Source organism: Rhopalosiphum padi, chromosome 2, assembly GCF_020882245.1.
Source record: "Rhopalosiphum padi isolate XX-2018 chromosome 2, ASM2088224v1, whole genome shotgun sequence".
NCBI lineage: Eukaryota > Metazoa > Arthropoda > Insecta > Hemiptera > Aphididae > Rhopalosiphum > Rhopalosiphum padi.
This window is the reverse complement of record NC_083598.1, coordinates 71,421,726-71,446,238: the sequence shown is the minus strand read 5'-3', so window position 1 is coordinate 71,446,238 and position 24,513 is coordinate 71,421,726. Positions and strand designations below refer to the sequence as shown.

The 24,513-nt window shown below is 28.4% G+C and overlaps 1 protein-coding gene across 2 annotated transcripts; it reads right to left on the bottom strand.

The window, feature by feature from the left end:
* Window positions 1-1,476: 1,476 nt before the first annotated feature.
* On the bottom strand, window positions 1,477-24,343 carry LOC132921047 (acyl-CoA Delta-9 desaturase-like). 2 transcript variants are annotated; one of them, XM_060983866.1, is made up of 5 exons: window positions 24,210-24,343; window positions 11,019-11,346; window positions 9,464-9,800; window positions 5,184-5,369; window positions 1,477-2,202 (listed from the first exon to the last, which is right to left on the bottom strand). In XM_060983866.1, the coding sequence occupies exons 2-5, from the start codon at window positions 11,290-11,292 to the stop codon at window positions 1,839-1,841; spliced, it is 1,161 nt and encodes a 386-aa protein (XP_060839849.1). In that variant the 5' UTR covers window positions 11,293-11,346; window positions 24,210-24,343; the 3' UTR covers window positions 1,477-1,838. The 2 variants fall into 2 exon arrangements, with proteins under 2 accessions (XP_060839849.1, XP_060839850.1); XM_060983867.1 differs by lacking the exon at window positions 24,210-24,343 and adding an exon at window positions 21,315-21,546.
* Between the last annotated feature and the right edge of the window lie 170 nt (window positions 24,344-24,513).

Below are 24,513 nucleotides of genomic sequence, written 5' to 3'. Positions count from 1 at the left end.
AGCCTCTATACCGATTAATTCCAATACTATATGCTACTGATGCGAGTTCAATGTACTAAAGGCCGAATCCACTGTATTCACAGATTCGATGGGTAGAATACATCAGGGACGTGTATAATTGTTGTATCCATTGCTAGAATTTGGACCACTATAACAAAATATAAGATTATAAATGTCTGCAGATAAAACAAAATAGTAGGTGCTTAAACTAGGAGTTATAATAATATGCCACGTGATGAAATAAACATATTATAATGGACACGATAAAAAAAATACTTATCATAAAATGCAAAATTCTCTGCAATCTTATTTCGAGATTATAAAAATAGAAATACCTACAAAAAATGACGTGTATATGCTATTTTACATACCATATTACATGCATTTTTTGTAATATTAGTTATTATTATTAAAATTATATAGAATTGTTTATAGTTAACCTATATAAATAGAGAAGTTTATATTTCCATAATATAGAATAGGTATACATTTTATCAACGAATTGTAATTAAATTATTATTATCATTATTGGTATGTAAAATCGGTATTTTTACTGATGTGAATATTTATTTAAAATAACTTTGTTGTTGAATATGATATTTTATAAGTTTAAAAATAATTATAATTATATAAAGTACCTAAGTAAAACAAAGGCGACTATGGTCGGCGCTACCGAACCGAGCTGTCGTTGTCGTCAGTCTACGTTTCGGCACTTTAACGTTGTCCAGCTATTTCAAATGTCAAATGTATAACAATATTAAATTAACAATATACCGTTATAATAGTTATATTACATTAAATCGCTTAGTAAAAAATAAAAACCAAATTAATTAACAAAACGTAATTAGTGTTCGAAATTCGAATCATTGTAAAAAAAACCAAATACAAATAATAAATATTCCCTCTAAATGCCGATTCATTTGTATTAATAAAGTTTTTTAAATGTACATTGTTTTACCGTTTACCAGTTTCACAAAAAACATAATTTTCATTGGTCATAACTCATTGTAAAATAAAGATGCAAAATCAATCAAGAACGCCAAGTTTAGTTATAAAGCATGTTGTCGCACACATAAATGATAGTATATTGAATATTCGTTTTGATAATTTAGGTGTCTAGTTATTTAGTATAGAAATAAATGTTAACTTTACTATTGTTTCGTTTTGATTTATTTTGGATTTCATTGAATAATAATGGATTACAATAACGAAAAGGCACTTATACTGTTGGTATTTCTTATACAGTTCATAATTATGAATATTTAATAGGCAATACTTGATTGAAAAAAGTGCGTTCACGAAACAAGTGAATGGAATTTCGAATATCTTTGGTTTAGGTAATGCAACTATAGTGTACCTAATGTTAAATGTTTAATCAGCACAACTGATATTATACATGCATGAATTTTGTGGTTTATGTAAAAATATAAATATTACAACATTCAGTGCTTTGAAATTATACATAAAATAAATAAATGAGAATAAAAAAAAAAAAACTTTATTTCAGAGATTTTTTAAAATCTGTATACAAATAATAATAATAATAATAAAAAAAAAAAACAATAATAATAATAATACAAATACAATAACGCTAGTTTATGTGTTGTATATGCGTCTAGTAAATAATCAAAAAAAAAAAGATTAAATCAAACCGTAATAACTAGGAGGACGTTATCTCGAAGGGTATGATTGATACGATATACCTCTACACGTAAATATTATATAATATATCGATAGGTGTACACGCGATTTCGGAGGAATGTGCACGTATATATAATATATATATACAATTAAAATATATAATAATATTGGTCTCATCGACCGGAAGTCCACTGCGGTCAGTCGATCACTTGCACGATTTGTTTCTCGTCTTCGGCCATATCTTCGTCACCCCATCCCCAGACGCTGCCTTCCATGTGGTGGTGATTGTGGTGTTGGTGATCGTCGTGCTGGTGATCGTGGTGCTTGGTGCCGTCGCCCGTCCTGCGTGACCGTTTCTCCACCAGACTGGCGTTGGCCGTCTTCAAGTTGTACGCCAGACCGAGCCGGGCGCACCCGTCGATGAACGCCGTGCTGAAGTTTAGTCGGTAATTGCCTAGCTCGGCCGCCTTGTAGTCCCACGGGAACGCGTGATGATAGTTATGCCATCCCTCGCCAAACGCCAATAGCGCCACAGTAGGGTTCTCGGTGGGTGTGATGTTTCTGAGGACAGACAGATGATCACCGCATTAGTGAGTATAACGCATCTATAAGTACCTTTTTATATTGTGATAACACGTTGACCGCTCTATAGGGACCCACACAAAATACGTACCCACATCGTTAAAATTCTGCAGTGGCCCGGCCGACTAAAAACTGCTAGTATTCGTAAATGTATACATAATTACAACTCACCTCCCAATCTGACCTCACCAATTTTCTGGGGGGACAAGCGAGGTTAAAACCATCCTCAAATATATAATTACACACTTTTTTTTTATATCGATATACCTTAGCCCTCATCACGATGGTGGTCATTCGTCAAGTGTATCTAAGACGTGACTCGTTTATTGTGTTACATTCGCTGACTTTTGAAAAGAAGTTAAGTTATTATAATGTTACCATAGTCGCCGTTTAAGATCATTACCTATACGTTCTATATACTAACATATCAAATCGATATATTGTTCAGATGTGAGATAACGTGTCTAAAAATCAGCTATGCCTTAAGCGGCTTAAGCATTAAATATTAATATTTATTTAAGAAAAATATACAATCACGTATAACAAATGTATACATTTCACGTAAGATCATAATTATTGATTACTTAATTCATAAATGAATATCAAAATGCTTTCCGTTGAGAATTATAAAAAAATATATTAATATAAAACAAATAATTAAATAATTATTCGTTAATATTTTATTTTAAAATTTTTGTTATTTTTTTTTTTCATTATTCGAATTTGGTCTATAATTATTAGATAGTTGTTATTGGATTTGCCCATTTACTATACTTTAAATTTTAAATAATAAATACGTCTTAATAATATTATTTGGGAGATAATAAGCTGATTGATGGAGTGTTATGATGAATAGTTTGTGCGCAAGCAATGAGTGCATCCAAGTACAAGAAGGGAAAGAATAATAACAAAAACAATTAATAAAACTACATTATAATATTTTATATAATATAGATAAGTCAACTTGTAGATAATAACATTATATTTATATGTTTGTTGTGTAACTCTGTACACGTATCTAGTAAATGTTTAAAATCGTTATAATATTCACTTATAGAAGTATATCAATACAGATATGCATACACTAAAATTACACTAAATAATATTCATTAGTTAATATAGTTAATAATTGATATCGTTTGAACGCGTCACAAGTCACAACGAATAACGATACAACGCTGGGTCCGCAGGCTGTGTACTCTCCGATAGGCACACATGGTAGGTAAGTTTATAATGTATTTAAACATGTATGATTTGGATCTTCGCTGCGGGGATTATACACCGATATTCATTGAAAATTAGTCTAATTGTATAGGATATCCCGCGAGGACGTACGAAATGAAAGCGATCCGGTGTAAACGTGCATATCTCATTGACTCACCGTTTTAAACGATTAGTGAATTATTGTGTTATACTGTAAACTGATATCTAATAATAGAATTTCCATAGCCTATAGCCATCACGGCGTAATGAATACGATGATCCCTAGTGAATTACACCATAACAATTATACGTAGGTAGAGCTTTTCAGGTTTCAACAACAAATTTTCGAAAATAAAACCACGCATCGTTGAGCGAAACGTATATTATACGTTCGTGTGTGTTGTTTTAACGGACTTAGCATTTTAAATGGCTAATTCTGGTATCTAACCATCGCAAAGTTTGGCCGTTTTAAATACCACGTTAGAAATTACGACAAAGAATGTATAATATTTTGTAGAGTAATGTTTGGATATATTATTAGTTTTGGTTCATATAAAGTGTATGTATTTAATGAATTAAAAACTCAAGGACGCCAGTACAGTCAGAGTAACCAAAACAATACTTGTAAATAAGTGTGTAATTATCTATTACAATATTGTATATTACCTACGTTGAGTCTGTAATTCTTCATAAATTATCAAATTGACATTAATTGAATTAATTATATGCATAGCGTGACTTATTAAAAGATTGCATATCATACATAATCTATTCCATACGTAGTCGTCATTAATTGATGACGAGCGATTGGTAAAAAAGTATTTATGTTGTAATCGAAAACTCGAATTAGGGCCTTAGTTCGGTATAATACACGAAACCGTATATGGACGTTGTTATCTGACGTTAAAATGACCTTAAGGTTTGATGCAAGTACGCTTTGTTAAGTGTTAACTGAAAAATATATTCTCTAAATTCCTTTCTGAACATGGATTTCGGGACCAGGGAATCGCCTAACCCTGTTGTGTTTCGAATAAGACGTAGTCTATTTAGGCTTGGTAAGTTTACGATTTAAAATCTTCACCACACACATCTTGGGACGCTAGGTCGAAAAATAATTGCCACCATTTTATATGATAATTTTATTGACAATATTTATATGTAGAGCGTATTGAAAGCTAAGCGGTGTTTGAGACCGCGAAAATGTTAGTGTTACATTTCTTAAGGTTAAGAACTAATCCAAATATTGTCGTAAACGCTAAAACGTGTTAAACCGCATTGAAGATTACGACAATCGACCAATGTAGAGGCACAATATTAAAGTATTAAGTCATCGACTAGTGGGAGGAATCTACAAAAAAAAAAAATTGTTAGCTTTCACTAACATCATTAAAAATTAAAGGAGAGAGATGTTCACCTTGTAGAACACCCGAGGTTGGTATAACTATTATACATCGATTCGGAGAGGGTTATTATTGTTTTCTGTTCGTTTTTTTTGCATCCGTTACGTAAGACTGTGGCTAAGCCAAAAGCGAACCTTTTATGTCAAAAATGTATGCTATTTATTGTCGTTTTTTAGCTAGCTGTACGAGTAGGTATTATACCATTTCGATATTATATTGGTTGTTGTATTAATGTTTAAACAGCGTACCGACTAATTACAAATAAAATTCATAAAATATGTATAAATTACTACCGACAATAGCGGGGTAGTAATTGGCGCCAACTCGTTTATCGAATTAATAATTAATCATACTAACTTATCATATGGTTTTGTGCCCCATATATGAGCGGCGCTGTTGACCAGCCACGTGAAGTGTAACGATATCATGTAACGAAAGACGCCGACTACGACGAACGAATACCAAAAACGTTCTTGCCACAACCAGTATGGAATGTAAGACGGTATCAGGAACGTTACCACGGGAACTAGCCATAAATAATATCTGAAAAAAAAACATTCAAAGTATATAATAAATTATAAAACCGACGAAAATATTATAATATTATTAATTAATGCATATCGTATGCACACTCTCAGCAGCTGTTATTCGTAAACGTTACTCGATTGGGTCAGGTCAAAACGAGCTACGTAGTTCTCGTTTTTAAACGATTTCGTGTAAACTAATGTTTACACGATGTATAATTATGTTGTAAATTACAACGAATACATAATACATGGACGAGAGCTATGAATATTGTATTTGCTTTGGTCCGGTGCGGTGTGTATAAAACTAAAGCAGATTCGAAAGGGCAGTCTTATTATAACACGACGTTCAATCAACTTAACTAGCCATAATAATAAGATAATACATATTATGTAAAACGAGTTTATCTGTGTAGTAGTAAAAAAAAATCGTTTAATTAATTTCTTGCGAATCATTTAATTATGCCGTGCACATCGTAACGTTGAATGATATTATATTTATTCGAATCTATTTTATTCTAAGTATTGTAAAATCATTTATACATTTTATTTTCTTCTAAAAAATTAAAAAGGATAACTTAACGTTTTCGGTCAATATTCTAAAATGCATGTTATCAATAACATTATGAATACAATAATATTATTGTCTCAAAGATTGTGTTTGTGGATCTACTTCGTTATGATTTAGTACTATAATAGTATAGTATCGTATAAAATAAAATAATTTAAAAATAAAGTATTTCATTATTATTTTTTATTTACTTAAGAAGGTTCAAAATTCTATAGTTTTAACCTCAAATTATACATTGATGTAAGTAAACTGTATACATGAATAAACAGCTTCATCACATTTACAGTCATAAAAATTAGACAACGGTACCAAAATAACTTTCTAAAGTGTTTAGATATTATAATATACACATTATTTTTACACACAATTATGATTAGCTTAAAAAATATTTACGTAATGAAGTAATGTTTTTACTATTAAAAAAATTATTGTTGGTGAATTAAATTTATTAATTTGAGAAAACAGCCATTGTAAAACTATAAAATCTACTACAAAGCATAACATATTTAATTATTTGGAATGAAAATAAATGTCTGTAGGGAATATAATATAATATTAATACCACTGTATACTATATAGTATATAGTATAAATCCTATCGGTTTAAGAGTTTAGTCTGAACTTAATTTGAGTTTCTGGAATATAGTTTACGAGTTAGTATGTTGAAGAATATTCAATTTAATAAAAACTAAATTTATAAGCTAATTGAAACAAGCTATTTTTTTGATATTAAAGAGACAAATATCTTACTATGGGTTTGATTTGTAGTACACTAAGGTCGATTAGACTTCTAATAGTCAAATAATCTACTAATATGAATTTTAAGCATAATTTAGTATGATACCTTTTATTCATTAGCATAATATTTAATTATACATGTAATTTCCAAACATTTGAATTATATTAGACCCATTTCACAGTCACGCGTATGGATGCAGGCACGCAGCATATCATACGTGTGACTGTGAAACGGGCCTTAGACCTTATAAATTAAAAATACTTCTCAGTGTATTATAGTTAATAATACAGCCGATAGCATGTCATATTTAAGTATTTTCAAAAAAACAATTGTAATCTCTGCATGAGTTTATTACGAGTTAACAATTTAACTAGTATTTCATATCGTCTACATAGTAAGTGAAATATTTTCAGATAATATGGTAGGTACACGACCGCCGGAATTACGAATCTTAATATTATACATTATTTTCAGTCGAAGGCCAAACGTTATAACGATGACAATATTATTAGTAGCTGTAATTTCTGGTGTGATTTACAACAATCACTATAATACCTACAGTAGATGTAACTAGATTAAAATATATTGTACTAGTCGATAATGTTAATAAATAATAACACTGCGATTTTTCTGGATATCGTATCTGGGTAAACTGCATATTAAAAATGTTTTATTAAGATAAAAGAAAACGGAAAAAAAAACAAGGAATATAACATTGTATAAACATATTTTGTGGTGGGTTCTAATTTTGAATTCGAGGGTCATGTTATAATAGGCACTCCTATAGTCCACCCACATATTATAATATTATTATATGGAAGGTGCTATTGGTATACATCTTTAGGTACCTAACCTAACCTATATGCAAATATTGTTATGCGTTTATTATGCATTTATACTAAACCTTTTTACACTTAAATTAGTAATTGAATGGTGAACAGTGTAATTTCGTCTGCGTGCATTTAACACACATATGTGCGAATTAATGACGTGTTAATGCATATAATACAATACGTAGGTACATAGGTAGACGCTATAATATGGAACTAGAACGTTGTTGCGTAAGTAACACGCACTGCAGTAAATTTATAATATTATGACTTATTGATTGAATTCGACAGGTGATCCGTAGTAAATGCAATTATTAGAATAAGTACATTTTTGTATGAATATTGCGAAAAAAAAATTGTTGCATATTTATATTTTATTGGGTCTGCGGAAACGGTATGACATGCATGTTAAACCGTCACGACTATTATGCATATACTGCAGTGTATTACTCAACAAGCTTAACGCACACAAGTAAGTTGAAGCCCATGGATATTTTAGGAGAAAGGGAGACAAAATAAAAAAAATTCTCAAATATTTATAATGTAATTTGTAATATTTATTAAATTATAAAATCTTATCATTTTTTCCAGGGAAGCAAGTGCCTCGGGTCCCGATAAGTGTTTATGAGAATTTAACCCAACCTGGGATGTAACCCCCCCCCCATTTTACAAGGTTTCGTTGAATGATGGTGCTGACAATATAATTATTATTTTAATATTGGTAATGTACCGTTCACTGCAGCGAAAATACAATGCCACATTGCTACGCGACTGTGAATAACTAACACCAGAATAGACAAAATACTTGATTTGATTGGTAACATATTATTATGTATTATATTAAATAGACATACACACACGTGTTTTCGTGTAGTCGCTTATAATAATTGAAACCGTTTGAGTGTATTAATATTGTACATTAAAAAGTTCACCATCGTTCAGTTGATGAGAAGATATTATATTAGTAATCAAAATATTTGTTTGTAGTGTTTGTACGCAGTTGTGTTTAAAAAATCATTCAAAACCACATCTGATATTCGGTGTTCTGTGGCATGTCATCAAATGTCGTTTTGAGTATAAATTATATAATTGATTTTGATGGGTAGGAAAAAAAAGGCCAGTATAAAATAATATTTAGAAATACCATCAAATTCATGAATGAAAATATTAATTACACAATATAATAATATATTAATACATCGATCGTCGGTCGGGTTGAGGCAACTTAACCATACCATTAGTTAAACTCTGAAGTTAGACTAAGGGTTTTTTTTTTATTTTATAAAATGATTACGTCAGAGTACAGAGCGATGATTAGTAACGTAAAACAATATAAGCCTGTGTCAAGCACAGCCTTCGACGTCATTTTGACCTGACTGAAAAAAAATGTTGCTGTCATCGTATAATATATTAAACATTATTCTCGAAAAAAAATATAAGTTTTTAATTCTATTTGTTGAATGTAATAAATTAAAATAACGGATAATAAGTTTAACGATCAAATCGTTTGCGATTTGAACTCGTTTGCAATTTTTTTTTGCGTTTGATATGTAATAAAAGTAATGAAAATATTGCTAACATAAATACAGGACATACTGTGAAAAATATAATATATTTGGTGTAGTACTGTAGTAGTATAACAATTGACAGTATAATGATAAATCATTGCGGCTAAAAATCTCACCCTTCTGTAGTTACGAAACCACTGGGAAAATCGAAGGCCGATCGTCAAGTGCCAAATATATGTTTGATTTACGATTTGGGAATTTTTTTTACCAACTCTATATGAAGTAGTCACAAAAATAATAAAAATAACATTATCGAAAAATTCCCGAAATAAGAGCTAGGTAATAAAAAAATGCATCTCTATACTGCAGTAAGTATATTATCAAAGCGTGGTACCGTTAAAAAATCGAATATTTAAGATAATAATAGTAAAATATTTATGACTTAATAAAATATTGTTAGTCTTACTTTTTTTGCCACATGACCACCGGGTCAGCTTCCAGGTCTTTCATATCGACCGCACAACCCTTGGCGGACACGTCTGGGTGTTTGCGGACCATCAGCCAGCCCATGTGTGAGAAGAAAAATCCTCGAGACGAATTGTGTGGATCCGCGTCCGTGTCGGTGAACTTGTGGTGAACCCGGTGGTCTCGGACCCATTCGTATATATGGTTCTGGAACGCCAGCGTTTGGAACACGGCCAGCAACACTCGCATCGGCAGACGTGCGTTGTAGCACCGGTGAGCCCATAGCCGATGGGCACCGACCGTTATGCCCAGAGCGCTACATGCACCCAGAAACATCACTGTAATCACACCACAAGAATAAGCGCTAATATAATAACGATAATAATATTGTGATATCTTTTTGATATTGTCAAAAAAACATAATGGTGATAACGTAAATTATCGGCAACCATATTTAGATACTCGTTGGTGGTATCTATCAAGTCTCCGTGGTCTAATCTCAAAATGTGAAATATTTTAATGTTTTACTTCACGATAGTAAGACATTTATTTAGGTTGAAAGAGATTTTTTTGTGATTTTTTTAAGTATTTTTTTTTTTTTTTTTAGTGAAACAAATGGTTCTAGAAACTCCCCCGCCTCCCATATTAATGGTACACATAATATGATCACACCCAAATTACATGCCAAGAATAAATCGTTCGATTCCTATGTCATCTCTGGTACAGGTCTGGTATCGGTTGATAAGTTTCAGGTATTGTATTTTGACTTTTAAAAGTTGTATTTATTTTGTACCCTTAAAGTAAAAACAAAATTGAAAAAGTTAGGCAAGTGAGTATCGCTCTATTGTATAGTATAGATAGAGAGTAGGTCACTATAATGGATGTATTAAATTTGAATGCAATGACAGGTATCATTGTATACGAAAAACGATTCTGAATGGAGCTGATTTGTCAGTCTATGATAATTAGTAGGATATATTATATTATTACCTATATTTAAATAGTAATATATCGTTATTTTACGCGATTTCGTAAAAATTAAATTTCATACATTCATAAAATTTTTTCTATTTTGACGCTAGAATTTTTTTTTACAGTACTTGAAGGAAAACTTGGATAATTTTGAATTGGATTTTTTAACCTAAGGTATAATCACAAAAATTTTACGAATTTTCAACTTCAAAATTTCTTGCAAATTTTCGCAATTTTGATATATTTCGTAAACATTTGAACTTTAAATGCTTATAAACAAAAATAATGACTAAAGAATTATTAGAATATTATGAATAAAAATGTAGTATATGAAAAAAATTGACCACTTGGTCGAGGTATGCAATCTGGACACTTATTATAGTTATTTTTGGCGAGCCATCTCCAAATATGCACTGATACGTACGACAGCATGCGCTATTACAACATATACTCCCCAGTCGTCCAAAATAACTTTAAATGATCCCTCTCCCCCGTATTACTGGCTACTACATGTCATATTGTTATTGTTATAACATTATCGATTGTTGCAGTCAGTGTGGTTGTATATTATTATGTATACTTACTGAACAGTATGGTTTTAAATTGGACTTGTCCGCATAAAACTATATACAATCCAGTGACAGCGAGCGAGTGTAATACGATGAAGCCGATCACGTTGCGCCACACGATTTGCCATTTGTACTCCGCCTCCTGATGTGTGTAAGTCGTCTTTGGCTTCGACGGCCGGCGGACTAACGGCGTGGGCGGCGAGTGGGGTGCGTCATTCGTACGTTTGCCCTCGCCGTACTCGACTTGCACGCCCGACCATATTTGCGCGAACGATGACGACGTGGCCATCGGGTCTGGATCGGTCGCAGTATAATATATAAAATAATATTATAAAAGTGGAAGCTGAAAAACAAGACGGTCTCGAAGGTAAAAAAATGTAGCAGACACTGTGCATGTAGGTATATAATATAGGTTACTGGTTGGGTTAGGTTTTCTAATATAATATTCTAATATCTAACAACACCTAACAGTAGTATTAGACATTACGTTTTACGCGTCTACCCTGACAACGTGTATGATTTACCTACGTGATATATACCTAAGAATGTGATAAACTGACGCGCTAGAAAGAACACATCAATCACTGCGCATATTATGTATGTCGTTCACATAATAATCGCCATATTTTAGTAATTATTCGCGGCTATATCTAACAGTTTCTAAAATTCACAATAATTGTTTAAATCTGTGTCAACATCTCATAAACATTTTCATTTAAATAAAAATATTGAAATTAACGTTTATCGGGTTGTTATTGTTTATAGGCAGTTCAACGTTATTTTAAGTTAGTCTCAACATAAGCTAAAAGAAGAACTGCCAGTTTAAAGTTAATATCTGTCTTATTATAAAATTGAATATTAATATTAAACAATAGGAATAAATAAATTGTGATATTTTTTACTATTAATGAATCAGTTATAATTTTTATTAATTAAAGGTATGGGTGTCGCCGGTGTCAGTAACGCATGCGTATTCATATTTAAATGTAGTAAATTTGTAGTAAATTTTAGTAACTAAAATTAAATTTAAACACCAAGACCAAATAAACGTTTTTCATTTTAGTCAGTGTACGCGTATAATAGATTATTAATAAATCAATTTATGTATTTCATATTATGTCACTGAACTGTGGAACTATGACTATTTTCTATTATAATTAACAATAATTATATGTAAGTACCAGGAAAAACCTAATATGTATTGTATACGTTTTCCAATTTTTCTATAAACTGTTTTTAACAGTTTGAGAATTAAAAGACACTAAAATAGTATTGTTTAAATAGCTTATTATAATTTTAAGCAACAAAAGTTGACAATATAAAGTTTCGAATTTCGATGACGTAGTTTGCTAGTTTTATACGTATTATATTGTTATGTATTTTTTTTTTTCATTTATTGTATATTTAGTATCAAAATCGTACGATTTATGACATATAAAAATATAATATTAACTTATTTACTATGCAGCTATCTTCTGTATTATGTACACATATTATATTAATATTATAATACCTATAATTATTATTTATTATAGTCCCCAGACAATATTAATATTATCGATGCGTTCGTTCGAGTATAAAGTCATTGAACTTGCTTTTGTTTTTTAAATGCGCTTAAGAAAATATTTTATATTATCTCATCTGTGGCGTGAAAGCAAAAGTTCCGCGCTTTAATTTATTCCTAAATATTAATTTAAACTATTCAACTTTGCAGGTATTAAAACTTCTACGCTTACTCTATAATTAATAAATATGTATTTTTTCAAAAGCAGACAATACATCATCGGTACGAGTTGACTTTGAAAAGATTCAATTGACAGACGCTAGTGAGGTTAGTATCATACTATAGTAAGTATAATATGATCAAAAGTTGTGCAGATTATTTGATAAATCATTGTTTGTGAGGGCCACAGTTATTAGTAATTACTGCAAATAATTTACAAAGAAATAAGAATAATTCGAAGAGCCGACTAAAGTTAAATTTTGGCCTAAATGACAAATTTAATTTAAAAAAAATTTTAATCAAAAAGTGATTTGTAACTATTTGCAATTGATTTGGTAAGTGTTGCCATTAGTTCTGAATGGTTTTGACAACAATTTGAAAGGAGAGGCTTCTCGTGAATTAATCTTCCCTGAACGTAAAAATTTTGTAGCTTTGTACATGATTTTCAAATTCCAAAAAGTAATTTACAATTATTTACGATTAATTCACTATATATTATTTGCACTTATACTTTAGATTTATTATACTAAGGTAAGGGAAGGGAAGGGGTTAATTTCGTATACCAAAGTATTTTTACAGATTAGTGACACCGTAAATCTTCTAAATTGTACAAATTATACATTTTTGTAACCGAATTGAAAATACATTTGTAACAGGCGGCGGGTTCCATAGTATATACCAGCGGTTCCCAAACTGTGAGGCCTCCCTTGAGAGCCGCGAGCCGCGTGGTAAATATTTACTGTTAACTTATATTGTCATAAAAATAAAAATGTTTGTATATTTAATTACTATAAATTTGTAATTTAATTTTTTATGGGAGGCGCAATTATTTTTTTTTTAATTTTTAGAGTGGCGTGAACTAAACAAGTTTGGGAACCGCTGGTATATACGGTTTACGTACTACGCAAGTGTAGGTAGTGTATTACGAGCAACTTACTGGTATATGATTTGAATGTGCCATAATAAAAATTTAAATACAAAATCGTATATAGTAATGTAATGTTCGATGGAGTTATTATTTTGTTTTTAATTACAACGAAGACGATGAACGTCCTCGGGCGCAGTTTGAGTGACATCATCATCACGATAAAGCCGGGCTCGTAACGTATTCAAATATAATGCGTTTGGGATGTAAAATGACATTGATTATTCAACAAAACATCACACTATTATTATTATACATTGAAATAACTTTTAAGTTTGGTTTTTCTTTAATTCATATTATTTTTGATGTTTAAGTAATAACTAATAAGTAATGTACTTTATTCTATTGCAGGATTATTAAAATTATTTTGATTTTATTTATCAAAAATCATTGTAAAATTATTTATTGACTACATAATATTTTATATTAACGGAAATATTAATCATTGCCCATTTATAAAAAATGTCAATTCAATTTCAAGACCTTCCTTTCGAATGTAATATAAGAAAGTAAATTATTATTTACATTTTTAGTACAATTTAAAAGTCATGCGTTACAAATTATTAGCATGAAATAAATATACAATGTATATATTGTGTGTAGTTTATTTATTTGATTAAATAGTTCAATACTTTTATGTCATTTACGGATATAGTTTATAAATACCCAATAGTTTATAACAAGTGATTAAAATAAATGTATAAATTATAAAAAATTATAAATTTATGTAAGTATTAACATTTTATTTTAGTTTACTTTGATTAAAATATTATTTTTTTAAATCATTTAATTATAAATCTGATTTTGTTATTTTTACATTGTTGTGAAATTTACTATTTCTGTTGACATGATATATAACATAATATCAAAGTCTACTTTTATAATACTACCTTAACCATATTAAGCGGCGCGTGTGTACCAACAACAGCTAGAACATTAACATATTAATCAACTATGCCTATGTCAACAGTGTTAAATATTACGGAATATACTTATAAAAATATTAAAAACTTTTAAGTATATTTAAATATTTAATTTAATTAATATCTAGTGTGTGTACGTACTAAGATAGAGACAAAATTATAATGTAGTTTCAGTACTTAAAAGTTAAAAATTAGTACAGTCGTAAACAAATTAAGTTTCGTCAACGTTTTATCTACCTAATTTTTGCGAATAACCGTCAAACTATAAAATCACTGAGAAAGAAATATTTTTTACGATACACATCTGAATTGTATGTATGTTATTTTTATGATAATTTAATATCAGTGTTATGTTTTGTTAACACGTCAAGTGTACGGCTTTATTATATCAGTATATTGGGAAAATAGATAGTTCACTAAGATTTTTTGAGCCGACTGCACATTTGCCGGCCCTCCGAGATTTTATCGATGCCAATAATCCGGTCCAACTTACGCGGCGATCGAATACGTCTATCGTAGATCGTATTGTGATATATTACATACACAAAGTATTGGTAAAAGTAAAAACCTGATTTAAGACATGTTATACAATTACCATTCAAGACTAGGATTAGAAAAAGGGTCAATGCCGCACATCTTTAATTTGATTTATATCTCATTGAAACATGTAGTATAAACGGTGTACATAGTATGTACCTATCGGTTTTGAATCGATCTATTTGTGTCTATGGCTATATATAACATTTCAATTATTTGATGAAAATATTAAACTTTTATTATAACATCTAACGTTAAATTAAAAAAAAAAAGTTTTCCATTTATCCGTGCATCCGTTTTAATTTAAATTAATTGTATATTAAAGTGTTTGTATTCGTTGAACTATCTAACAATACATACAAATATTAATTAAAAAATAATAATAAAAGGTGTTTTTGTAGATAGTTGAATAAACAGTCATCGTAAGATCTATTTTATAATCATTATTTCGTTCGAACCAAAATAAAACTTCCAAAACAAGATTATAATAATATATTATATACATGCTATACAGTGACTTAGTTATTTGAATATAATTATTTTAAAATGTCATGATTATATTATAAATAAATGTATTCGTCTAGTGAGAATATTTAAAATGTAAGCAGGATATATATAATATATATAAACAATAATGCAGAGGTGGTAAATCAATGTATTGATACAGATCTATAAAATCAACTTTAGAATATTCAACAACTATCATAAAATTAGTGGATATTATAATTATAGTTTAAATAAGACTTAATTGTTATTTTAGTGCAAACAATTATATATTTTTTTTATAAATAGCTGATGGATCAAAAATAAAATAAAGTGTTTTTTTCGAAAATAATACTAATTAAATATATTAAATGAGTACTTAAAATAGTTTTTATAGATAAACATAATTTGACATTTTGAACATGTCGATTTTGTTTGGTCTTGTATTTTTATCGCACCGTTGATTAAGAATTGTCTAAATAATTACAAACTTACAATTCAGTAATAGGTATTTAAAATAAAATATTATTATTACATAAAGAGTTGGATGTATACTAGAGTAATGCAACTATCCCAGGTATACAGTGGTTTAAGAATATATGTACCAGTATTTTAACAAGATTTTTTCCTTTAGTTTTTAAGTTAATTTTTCTGAAAATCTTGTACTTAAAACTAATTGCCTAAAATCAGCTTAAATAAACATTAAAAAAAAATATAATAATAATGAGAATAAAATATATTATGTATCTATGCATTTTTTATATTTTGAATTTTGTATTCGTGGTATAAAAATCTAAGTTGATTTTCTGTCGGAAGAGAAAAACTCCGTAATAAGTAATAAAATATGTAGTTCAGTGTTATTGCGTTCCAATTTCATAACACCTAACGTAGACAGACGTGATGAAAAATAAAAAAATTATTCGATGTTATAGGTACATGTTTTATGTTTAGCATCTGACTGCTACAAAAAAAAAAGGGAGGGAATAAAATACTTGATTTTTAATATACGATTTTAATGATTAATTTTATTTGATATTTAATATAAAAATTTCAATAAAATTAACTTAATCTATAGTAATTTTATTATAATTTATTGTACTGGGCTAAAGTAATTATTAACTAAATTATTTGTTAGTCCGTAAATTGAAAATTGTGTATTTACAAACTTTATAGAGTTACATTACGAATTAAGCATATTACTAGGTACCAAATACCATAACTGACTACAATGATGTAGCTTTTTACGACTGAATGTTTTTTTGGGTCGGTTAAAATATTCCAAAAGTTTCATAAAGACTTCATTAGGACGATTGAAAAAAATCACTTCATGTAGTATTATTGGTACTATTTAGTCATCTTAGTATATTTTTTGTTTTTACGAAAAAACAGTGGCATTTTGGACTTTAGATGAATTCAAAGACTGATTAGAAATAATATTATTATCGATATCAAAGAAAGTACAGATGTGGAGGTGTCCAAAATTACTTATGGAATATACAACAATTAAAAAAAATATACAAATAATTTGAGAGAGTTTAATAATAATGTTTATATCCCCATGTATAATTTATTACTTAAATATAGTAAGACAGAAGCAAAAAACCATCTCGCGTTGAAATAAGAAAAACGAATTTCTGTAGGTAACCTGTTCGATTTTCACACTTCGGTAATACACATAATTATTTATCTTGTTAATCCTTTTGTTTCGCTAGGAAATTTATTGATTTTGTAGTGCTTTGATTAAAAATAAAAAAATATAATATGCCTACATAAAATTATAAAGATGTACGTATATTATTTTTTACCAATTAGATAAAATTATAAATTTAAAAAAATTAAAATATAATTTCATACTATGACATTACATAATATTGTGATTTCGAGAATCGTGAACGAGGCCGAGAATGTGGGATTTTATAAACTATTGAACTGTCAAAAATCATTGTCACAAGTGTATAAGTGTCATCAAACACAATATTATGCAAGCTTAAAATAAAATAGTTGATCCATTAAACTTTAACGAAACCTTGGCAAAAACACACACGCATAATACTTGATCACAAATTATATAGAGCTCCAATGGGTATTATTTTAAATGTATACCTAATGAGACACGAGCAAATTTTGAAACTATTGCAAAATAAAAAGAAAGTAGTAATTAATTATTAATTATAATATAGTATATATTATGATTTAGTAAACACAGTACACAAACGTGTGTATATTATTTGTATAGTAATATTATATACTATAACCGCATTTATGATTATAAATAATTTAGTAATGATTTGAAGAGTATTGTATTTATGACGTTAATTTGATTAAAAACGAATAAAACAGTAGTAAAGTATTTGATACAAAGAGTGTCCACCACACACAACTTGCATTATATTAAAACAATAAATGAAATAAAATACCAATATTGTGCAATTATGTGTTGGATTATTTTACGATTTTCAATTTTACCATAATTTTGTGACTAGTTAGTTGCTTACAATAAAAACGATGATATTTCGTAAGTACAAAATAATAAAAAAATCTTATTACAAATTCACGCATGGGATTTAAAAATTACGTTGTCACGTATCATGATCAAGTTATTATTGTGCATATAATATAAAATGGCATTAAATCGTACACAAATTAATTTTCTGTTGTAGTTCTATAGTTCAATCGTAAAATTTGAATTAAAAAATATATCAATATAAATGAATGGTTTTGTTTAATATTAAACGATACGCTACATTATCGAATTTCAATTTATTGCATCGCTTTAAAACGCGTTTATTGTTTTTATTTTGTACTTCTCATTTTGTGTTTATCCATAAGGTTAAATTTATTTTCTTTATTACCTAGTAGATAGTCCATTTGAAGATATCTACATATATACTATAAAATCTAACTCAATTATTATTAATAAATTCACATTGTTTACATTTCACTAAAAATTGTATTAATTTAAAGAGTAAAAACCTATTTTACAGATTCATATTTTATAATAATTAATAATTATTAATTATTCCCATCATTACTAACCCATTTATTCATACAATAAAATGTATTATAATATAAATCGATCGATTTTAACACAATATTTGAAGTAGATAGTTAAAGGAAAAATAGAAATTAATTATACTTTAACCATTTAAATATAATTAGCTACGTTTTTTGAGATGTTTATTAGGGCCGTGGTCCTAAAAATTGTTTCGTGTTGTCGTTGTTAAATTTTTATTCTTACGCGAGTTATGATAGAAAATTTGACTTTTTTTCGCAAAATTTCATTATCGGCCACCAACTAACATTATAAATTATTTCCCATTGAACTATTTTATAACAATGCAGCAGATAGTATTAACTATTAATATTAAACATCGATACAGTTTGACAACCGTTAGATTAGGTTTTTCACTAGCGTTCAACGACAGTAACTGTAAATGGTTTAAACGCTATATAACGATATTATGATATCGGTAATGATGGCATTAATTTATCATCTATTTACACCTTGGACGACATTCGTTTTAAAGTCAATTACCGAAGAATAGTATATCATTTCTTATAACGAAACAGTGTCTTACCATAAAAGAGTCCTCGACAACAAATCGCGTAGGTTAGGCTATGATATAACAGTTCAAATATTCTAATATTGTCCGTTTAAACTATCGTATGAAGGTACTAGGTACTAATATGTTTTCGATATTATGCAATACGATTTATTTTCTTTTTTGTGTGTCATTCAACTAAAATTATTAAGACATTAATACTTTTGTAATAATAATAAAGAGCCCTAAACGATTTTAAATATTTAGTTTATCATGTGACAACATATTTACCCTGGTCAGAATTAAAAAATAATTGTATTTACAAAATTATCATTTGGTGTAACATTTTTGTTTGTTCCTTGAGTCTTGACACTATTTCGTAATAATTTATTTGTAGTTGCGTTCTTTCCGTGATATATCCATAGAGATATAATATTATATTTATATGCATTACAAAAATGATTAAATCCAATCTAAAATTTACAATTTGAGATATTCGTTGACTTGTTATCTAAATACAATGCGTACTTCTACGTTGAATTTTTATCATTTAAATAGATCATACTTGAATTGTTTAATACCTTAATTAATACTACTAATTAATTAATGCTTAATTAATGATAAATTTATTATGCATTTAAATTCCATAGTAATTTTGTAGTACTACTACAATATGCACGTTTATTAGGTAATATTATTATCTTTTTTTTATAAAAAAAATTGCAAATATTATGTTGTTGGGTAAATAAAATGTCTATAATTCATGAATATATTTGGTAAATTCAATTCCATGCATTTTTAAATGTATAATAAATATAAGTTAAACACAATTATTGTAGACAAACACATTAAAAACACACTAATAAATAATAACATATAATATGCTATTTAACTGATGCATATTTCCTGCGGTAAGATTTATATTATACAAATTAATTACATTTTTATAGTTTATTAGTTACCTAACCACTTTATATAACATTATAGTTTTCCAACTCTATTGGTATTTAGATAGACACTATAAATATACTTTTACTAGAGCACAGATATGAAAACCCAACGAATAGGTCATGAAATATTTATTTCTGGGTTTTTTTTTTATGACGATAATTGAAAATATTAATATTTTTTTGCTGTTCACAATAATAATGTTTCTAATATCTATCATATCAATTTAATATGCGAAACGTTTTGTTTTATTATTATATTTTTTGTAGTTTAGGTTATAATAAATAACGAAAAGACAAACAATAAAATGTTATTTTATGATAATAATAAGAACTATAGGTTAAACTATATTACAATAATTATAGTTTTTAATTTTATTTTATTTTTGGATTTTTAACATAAATTTAATTTTGTTGTGTATAATAATATACTAATACTGTGTATATTATGAAATTTGAATAAAAAACTAAATAATGAATAAGTTTGTTTTGTATAATATTATATATTTGAATATCAATAATTATTCTAAAGATGTATAGTTATCATTTTTTATATCATATTATATAAAACTATAGTTTCATTTATATATTTTATATTATTTTAATATTATTCTTGTAATTACTTTAAATAATGTTAACGTAATACCAAAACAATTTGTATTTACATTTATGTATTAATATAATGTATAATAGCATGATTAAATGTTTAAATGTGTTGGGAAAATGAATAGATATAATACCCAAAATCAGAAATCCTAACTAAATGTATTTTTTAAAAACAACATCATAATTCCCATTAAATACTTTACATTTTGACAATAAATGTGTGCAGTGTACCTATTAAAAATTGGCAATTATATAATACAATTGTAAAATTAAAATGACTTAAAAATTAAATTAATTATTTAATAGTATAAATAATAAAATCGTACCTGTGTGAGATTTACAGCAGTAGAACAAATAAAATAGTATACGTAACACTTATAAGTTATAACGTCTTACAAACTACGACAATATTATCGATGGACGTATTTTTCGAAATCGTTTCATGGATATTATACAGCTAAACATTCACCGGAATTAAATCGGAAATGATCGATGCGATTTGACTAAATATGCGTTTATTAATTTTAAAAAAAACTGTATATAAAAACCAAAGTGTTACCTATAATAAAAGCTTTAATAATACTTAATATAAAAAAAAAATATTGTAAAATAGTAATATTATTACCTGGTTATATGATATATATTCAAAGAGTGTCGCGAATATTATGTCGGGTTTAGGAAAAAAAAACTGTTGGCGCATAAAACGGTCGGAGTGTTATTTAACGCACACGGTATTATGATATTATATTATATACTATATAGTGTGATAGATACAGAATTATTGTGCGGTCATCGTCACTCGTTCGACGGACCTTTCTTCACAAGGCAAAACCCAATGGCGTACAGCACAGAGAAAAGTCTAGAAAACGCGACGCGGAGGGAGAGTACTCAGGGTCGACGTAAAAGAAAGGGAACATACAAGGCGCCGCATCGAAATTTCCGATATTTATTTTACACGAATATTCTATTATAATAATTTATTATTATTTTCAGGTGTAATAGTTTTTACCGTCACCGCCGCACAGGTGACCGACCAACCAGTGGCGGTATCGGCGGCGGCGATGTCTGTACCTCTCATACACTAAACTATTCTGCATTTTATTTAGTAGATAATTTACACTACTTGGTCATGTTGTAGAACGATCGGAATTCGTTATAAAAATACCATTTTTGCTGGCGAAATTCAGAAAAAGACGATGACGCGAGTGATCTATTTATAATATTATTATAAATATAAATGGGAACTTTGGAAAAATTATTAACAATAATTATTTAATATATGCAGACCAAAATTAGAAGTATAGAATGTCTATTATCAGCGCATGAAAATTACAACACTATAGAGTTGACGAAAACAATTATTTAATTTAAAATTCAATTGAACTAAATCATAATATGGATTTCAGACTAATCAAAAATTTTTTTAAAAAATAAGTAAAAAAAAATAAGTCGTGATGACAAAAATATGTACTTAACTCAATTAAAATAAAGTTATTTTTCCTCTTTTATGTTTTCTATATCGTGGCTATAAACAATAAAAATATTGTACTACTATTTAAAACATTATTAGTTATAATAATAATTATCATAGAAATATTTTATTTGTATGCATTATAATTTATAAGTATGACTAAATCTATTGATAATAAATAGTATTAAATACCTATCAGTAAAAGCTATTCAATGCTTATTTACTTATAGCCAATAATAACCGATGGCTTTACTAATATTATTCCAATAATATCGATTATATTTTGCAGTTATAGAGTAATCTAGAAAAATGATAATATTTGTGTAGTAGTGGTGGGGATGTGGGAGAGCATATTGTTCTATAATTTTGATTTGAACATATAGTGTGCAATTTAATGGATTTTGTTTTTTAAAATGTACATGTACTTATTAAAATATGTTTTGATTATAATTTGATTATAGCTAGACCGCCACATTTCGTAATGATAATATTTTATAAATAAATACAAATAATTTAAACAATAATAATATTGTAAATTATAGACAAATTATTGAAATAGAAAAACTATCTCCATGCCTGGTCTACTGAAAAATTGCCCATACTCGGCAATATTACGAATGCTGCGAAATAAAATATGAATTTAATAATATAGTTTGTCGATTAACCACAAATGTTTGTTTACGTTATCAAAAAATTGACTTGTGAGCAATCTATATTCTATAGCAGAGGTTTCCAATCTTTTACGACCACGGCACCCTTGAGAAATAGTTTGTAGTTCGTGGAACCCCCTTTTTTAAAATAATATAAAAGAATATTTTTTAATAATATTAATAATCCAAGTATAATATAAAATAAATAATTTTCTCAATTATCACATATATCAGGAGGAACCCTAAGATTTACAATTTGCGGAACGTTGTTCTATAGTATCTACTTATAATCGATAATAAATCTCTAAATTTTTATAAGTGATATAGGTACATTACGACAACACTATTATGTAAGCCAAACACTAATTGTTAAATTAAAAAGTAAAAATAAATTTTATCGCAAAATTATTGTAAACAATATTTTTTAAAACAAATACAATAATAACTACCTATTGTACAAATGGGAGCTAACTCGCCGATATATTATCATTATGTATAATATCGAATACAGATAGTAATGATTCACGTATAGGTACACTTAACAAAATCAAATATCAGTCTAATGTTTCGTGGAGATGTCCCTGCAAACGAAAAATGTGAAGATATTGTTATTACCTAGTATATTATTATAACACAATATACATCAAATGCATGTAGATGAACCCCAATCCGTAGTTTATAAACCATGTACGACACCGAGTGGTGTATATAATACCTCGCCTACCGCCTACGGAAGAAACGCAAAAACGTACACCAAAAACTAATAATGGCATAAGCGATGGTGTATACTATACTTTTTAAACGGTACGCTAATTAATAACGAATCGTGGAAAAGGGTTCGCATTGCAATTTCAACGAACACGATTTTCGTCGGTGATCGTGGCTGCAACGAAATATTACGACAGATAAAATAATATAATAACACAATATATATTCAATACGCCGATTCTCATTTCTTTCATCACTAGGTATAGCTATTTTCTTGATAAATTTATTTACTTGTGAAACCATTTTATTTTTTACATAACTTAAAGTCATTACATTCGATATTTTTTTGTTATAATTTTGAATTTTCCACTTTTACTTTTTTAAATGACAACATATTATAGTGTAGGTATTTCGATTCAGTAGTAAAAATTAGTTGTATGCACTCAGTGCAAACGAGCGGAGTAAATTGGTACTGGCGTAGGTATCGCAAAAATAATTTTAGTCGCACTCATGGTCGCACAGAGCTTTTGTATTTTGTTATATTTTAATAAAAAATGACGACGATAAAATGAATATAGTAAAAAATGTGTTTTATTTTTCAAAAGACGCGTAGATTTACCGAGAAAATATGACCGTCGATTGATAAAATGATCGCTTCGGTTATAATATAAAATATATTGTGGGTACTTACGAAAACAGCAGCAGCAGTCCACGCGTAGGCGACGAACGGTTAAGTGATACGAACACTATGCGGCATGGATTAAAAGCGCGGAGTAAAAGTATTCGCGACTACGTGCACACAGTGCGTCGAAAATAATTTGTCAATACATATTATAGGTATTCTCCTTCTCATGCCCTCCCTAAAAATTCGTTACACTCGAGCGCGTGCCTACGTTTATGCGAAATTAAAACACACATCTGCACTTGTGTTACGTATTATAGTATAATATTATCAGATACCTGAAATAACCATAAAACGGCCGTTGTATAGACGT

Excerpts from the sequence above, each read along its gene's own strand:
- LOC132921047 (XM_060983866.1), bottom strand. The coding sequence starts at position 11,292 with ATGGCCACGTCGTCATCGTTCGCGCAAATATGGTCGGGCGTGCAAGTC. Across the intron at positions 5,370-9,463 it reads GTGGTCATGTGGCAAAAAAA|ATATTATTTATGGCTAGTTC; the intron begins GTAAGACTAACA and ends TTTTTTTTTCAG. Across the intron at positions 2,203-5,183 it reads GGCACAAAACCATATGATAA|AAACATCACACCCACCGAGA; the intron begins GTTAGTATGATT and ends GTCTGTCCTCAG.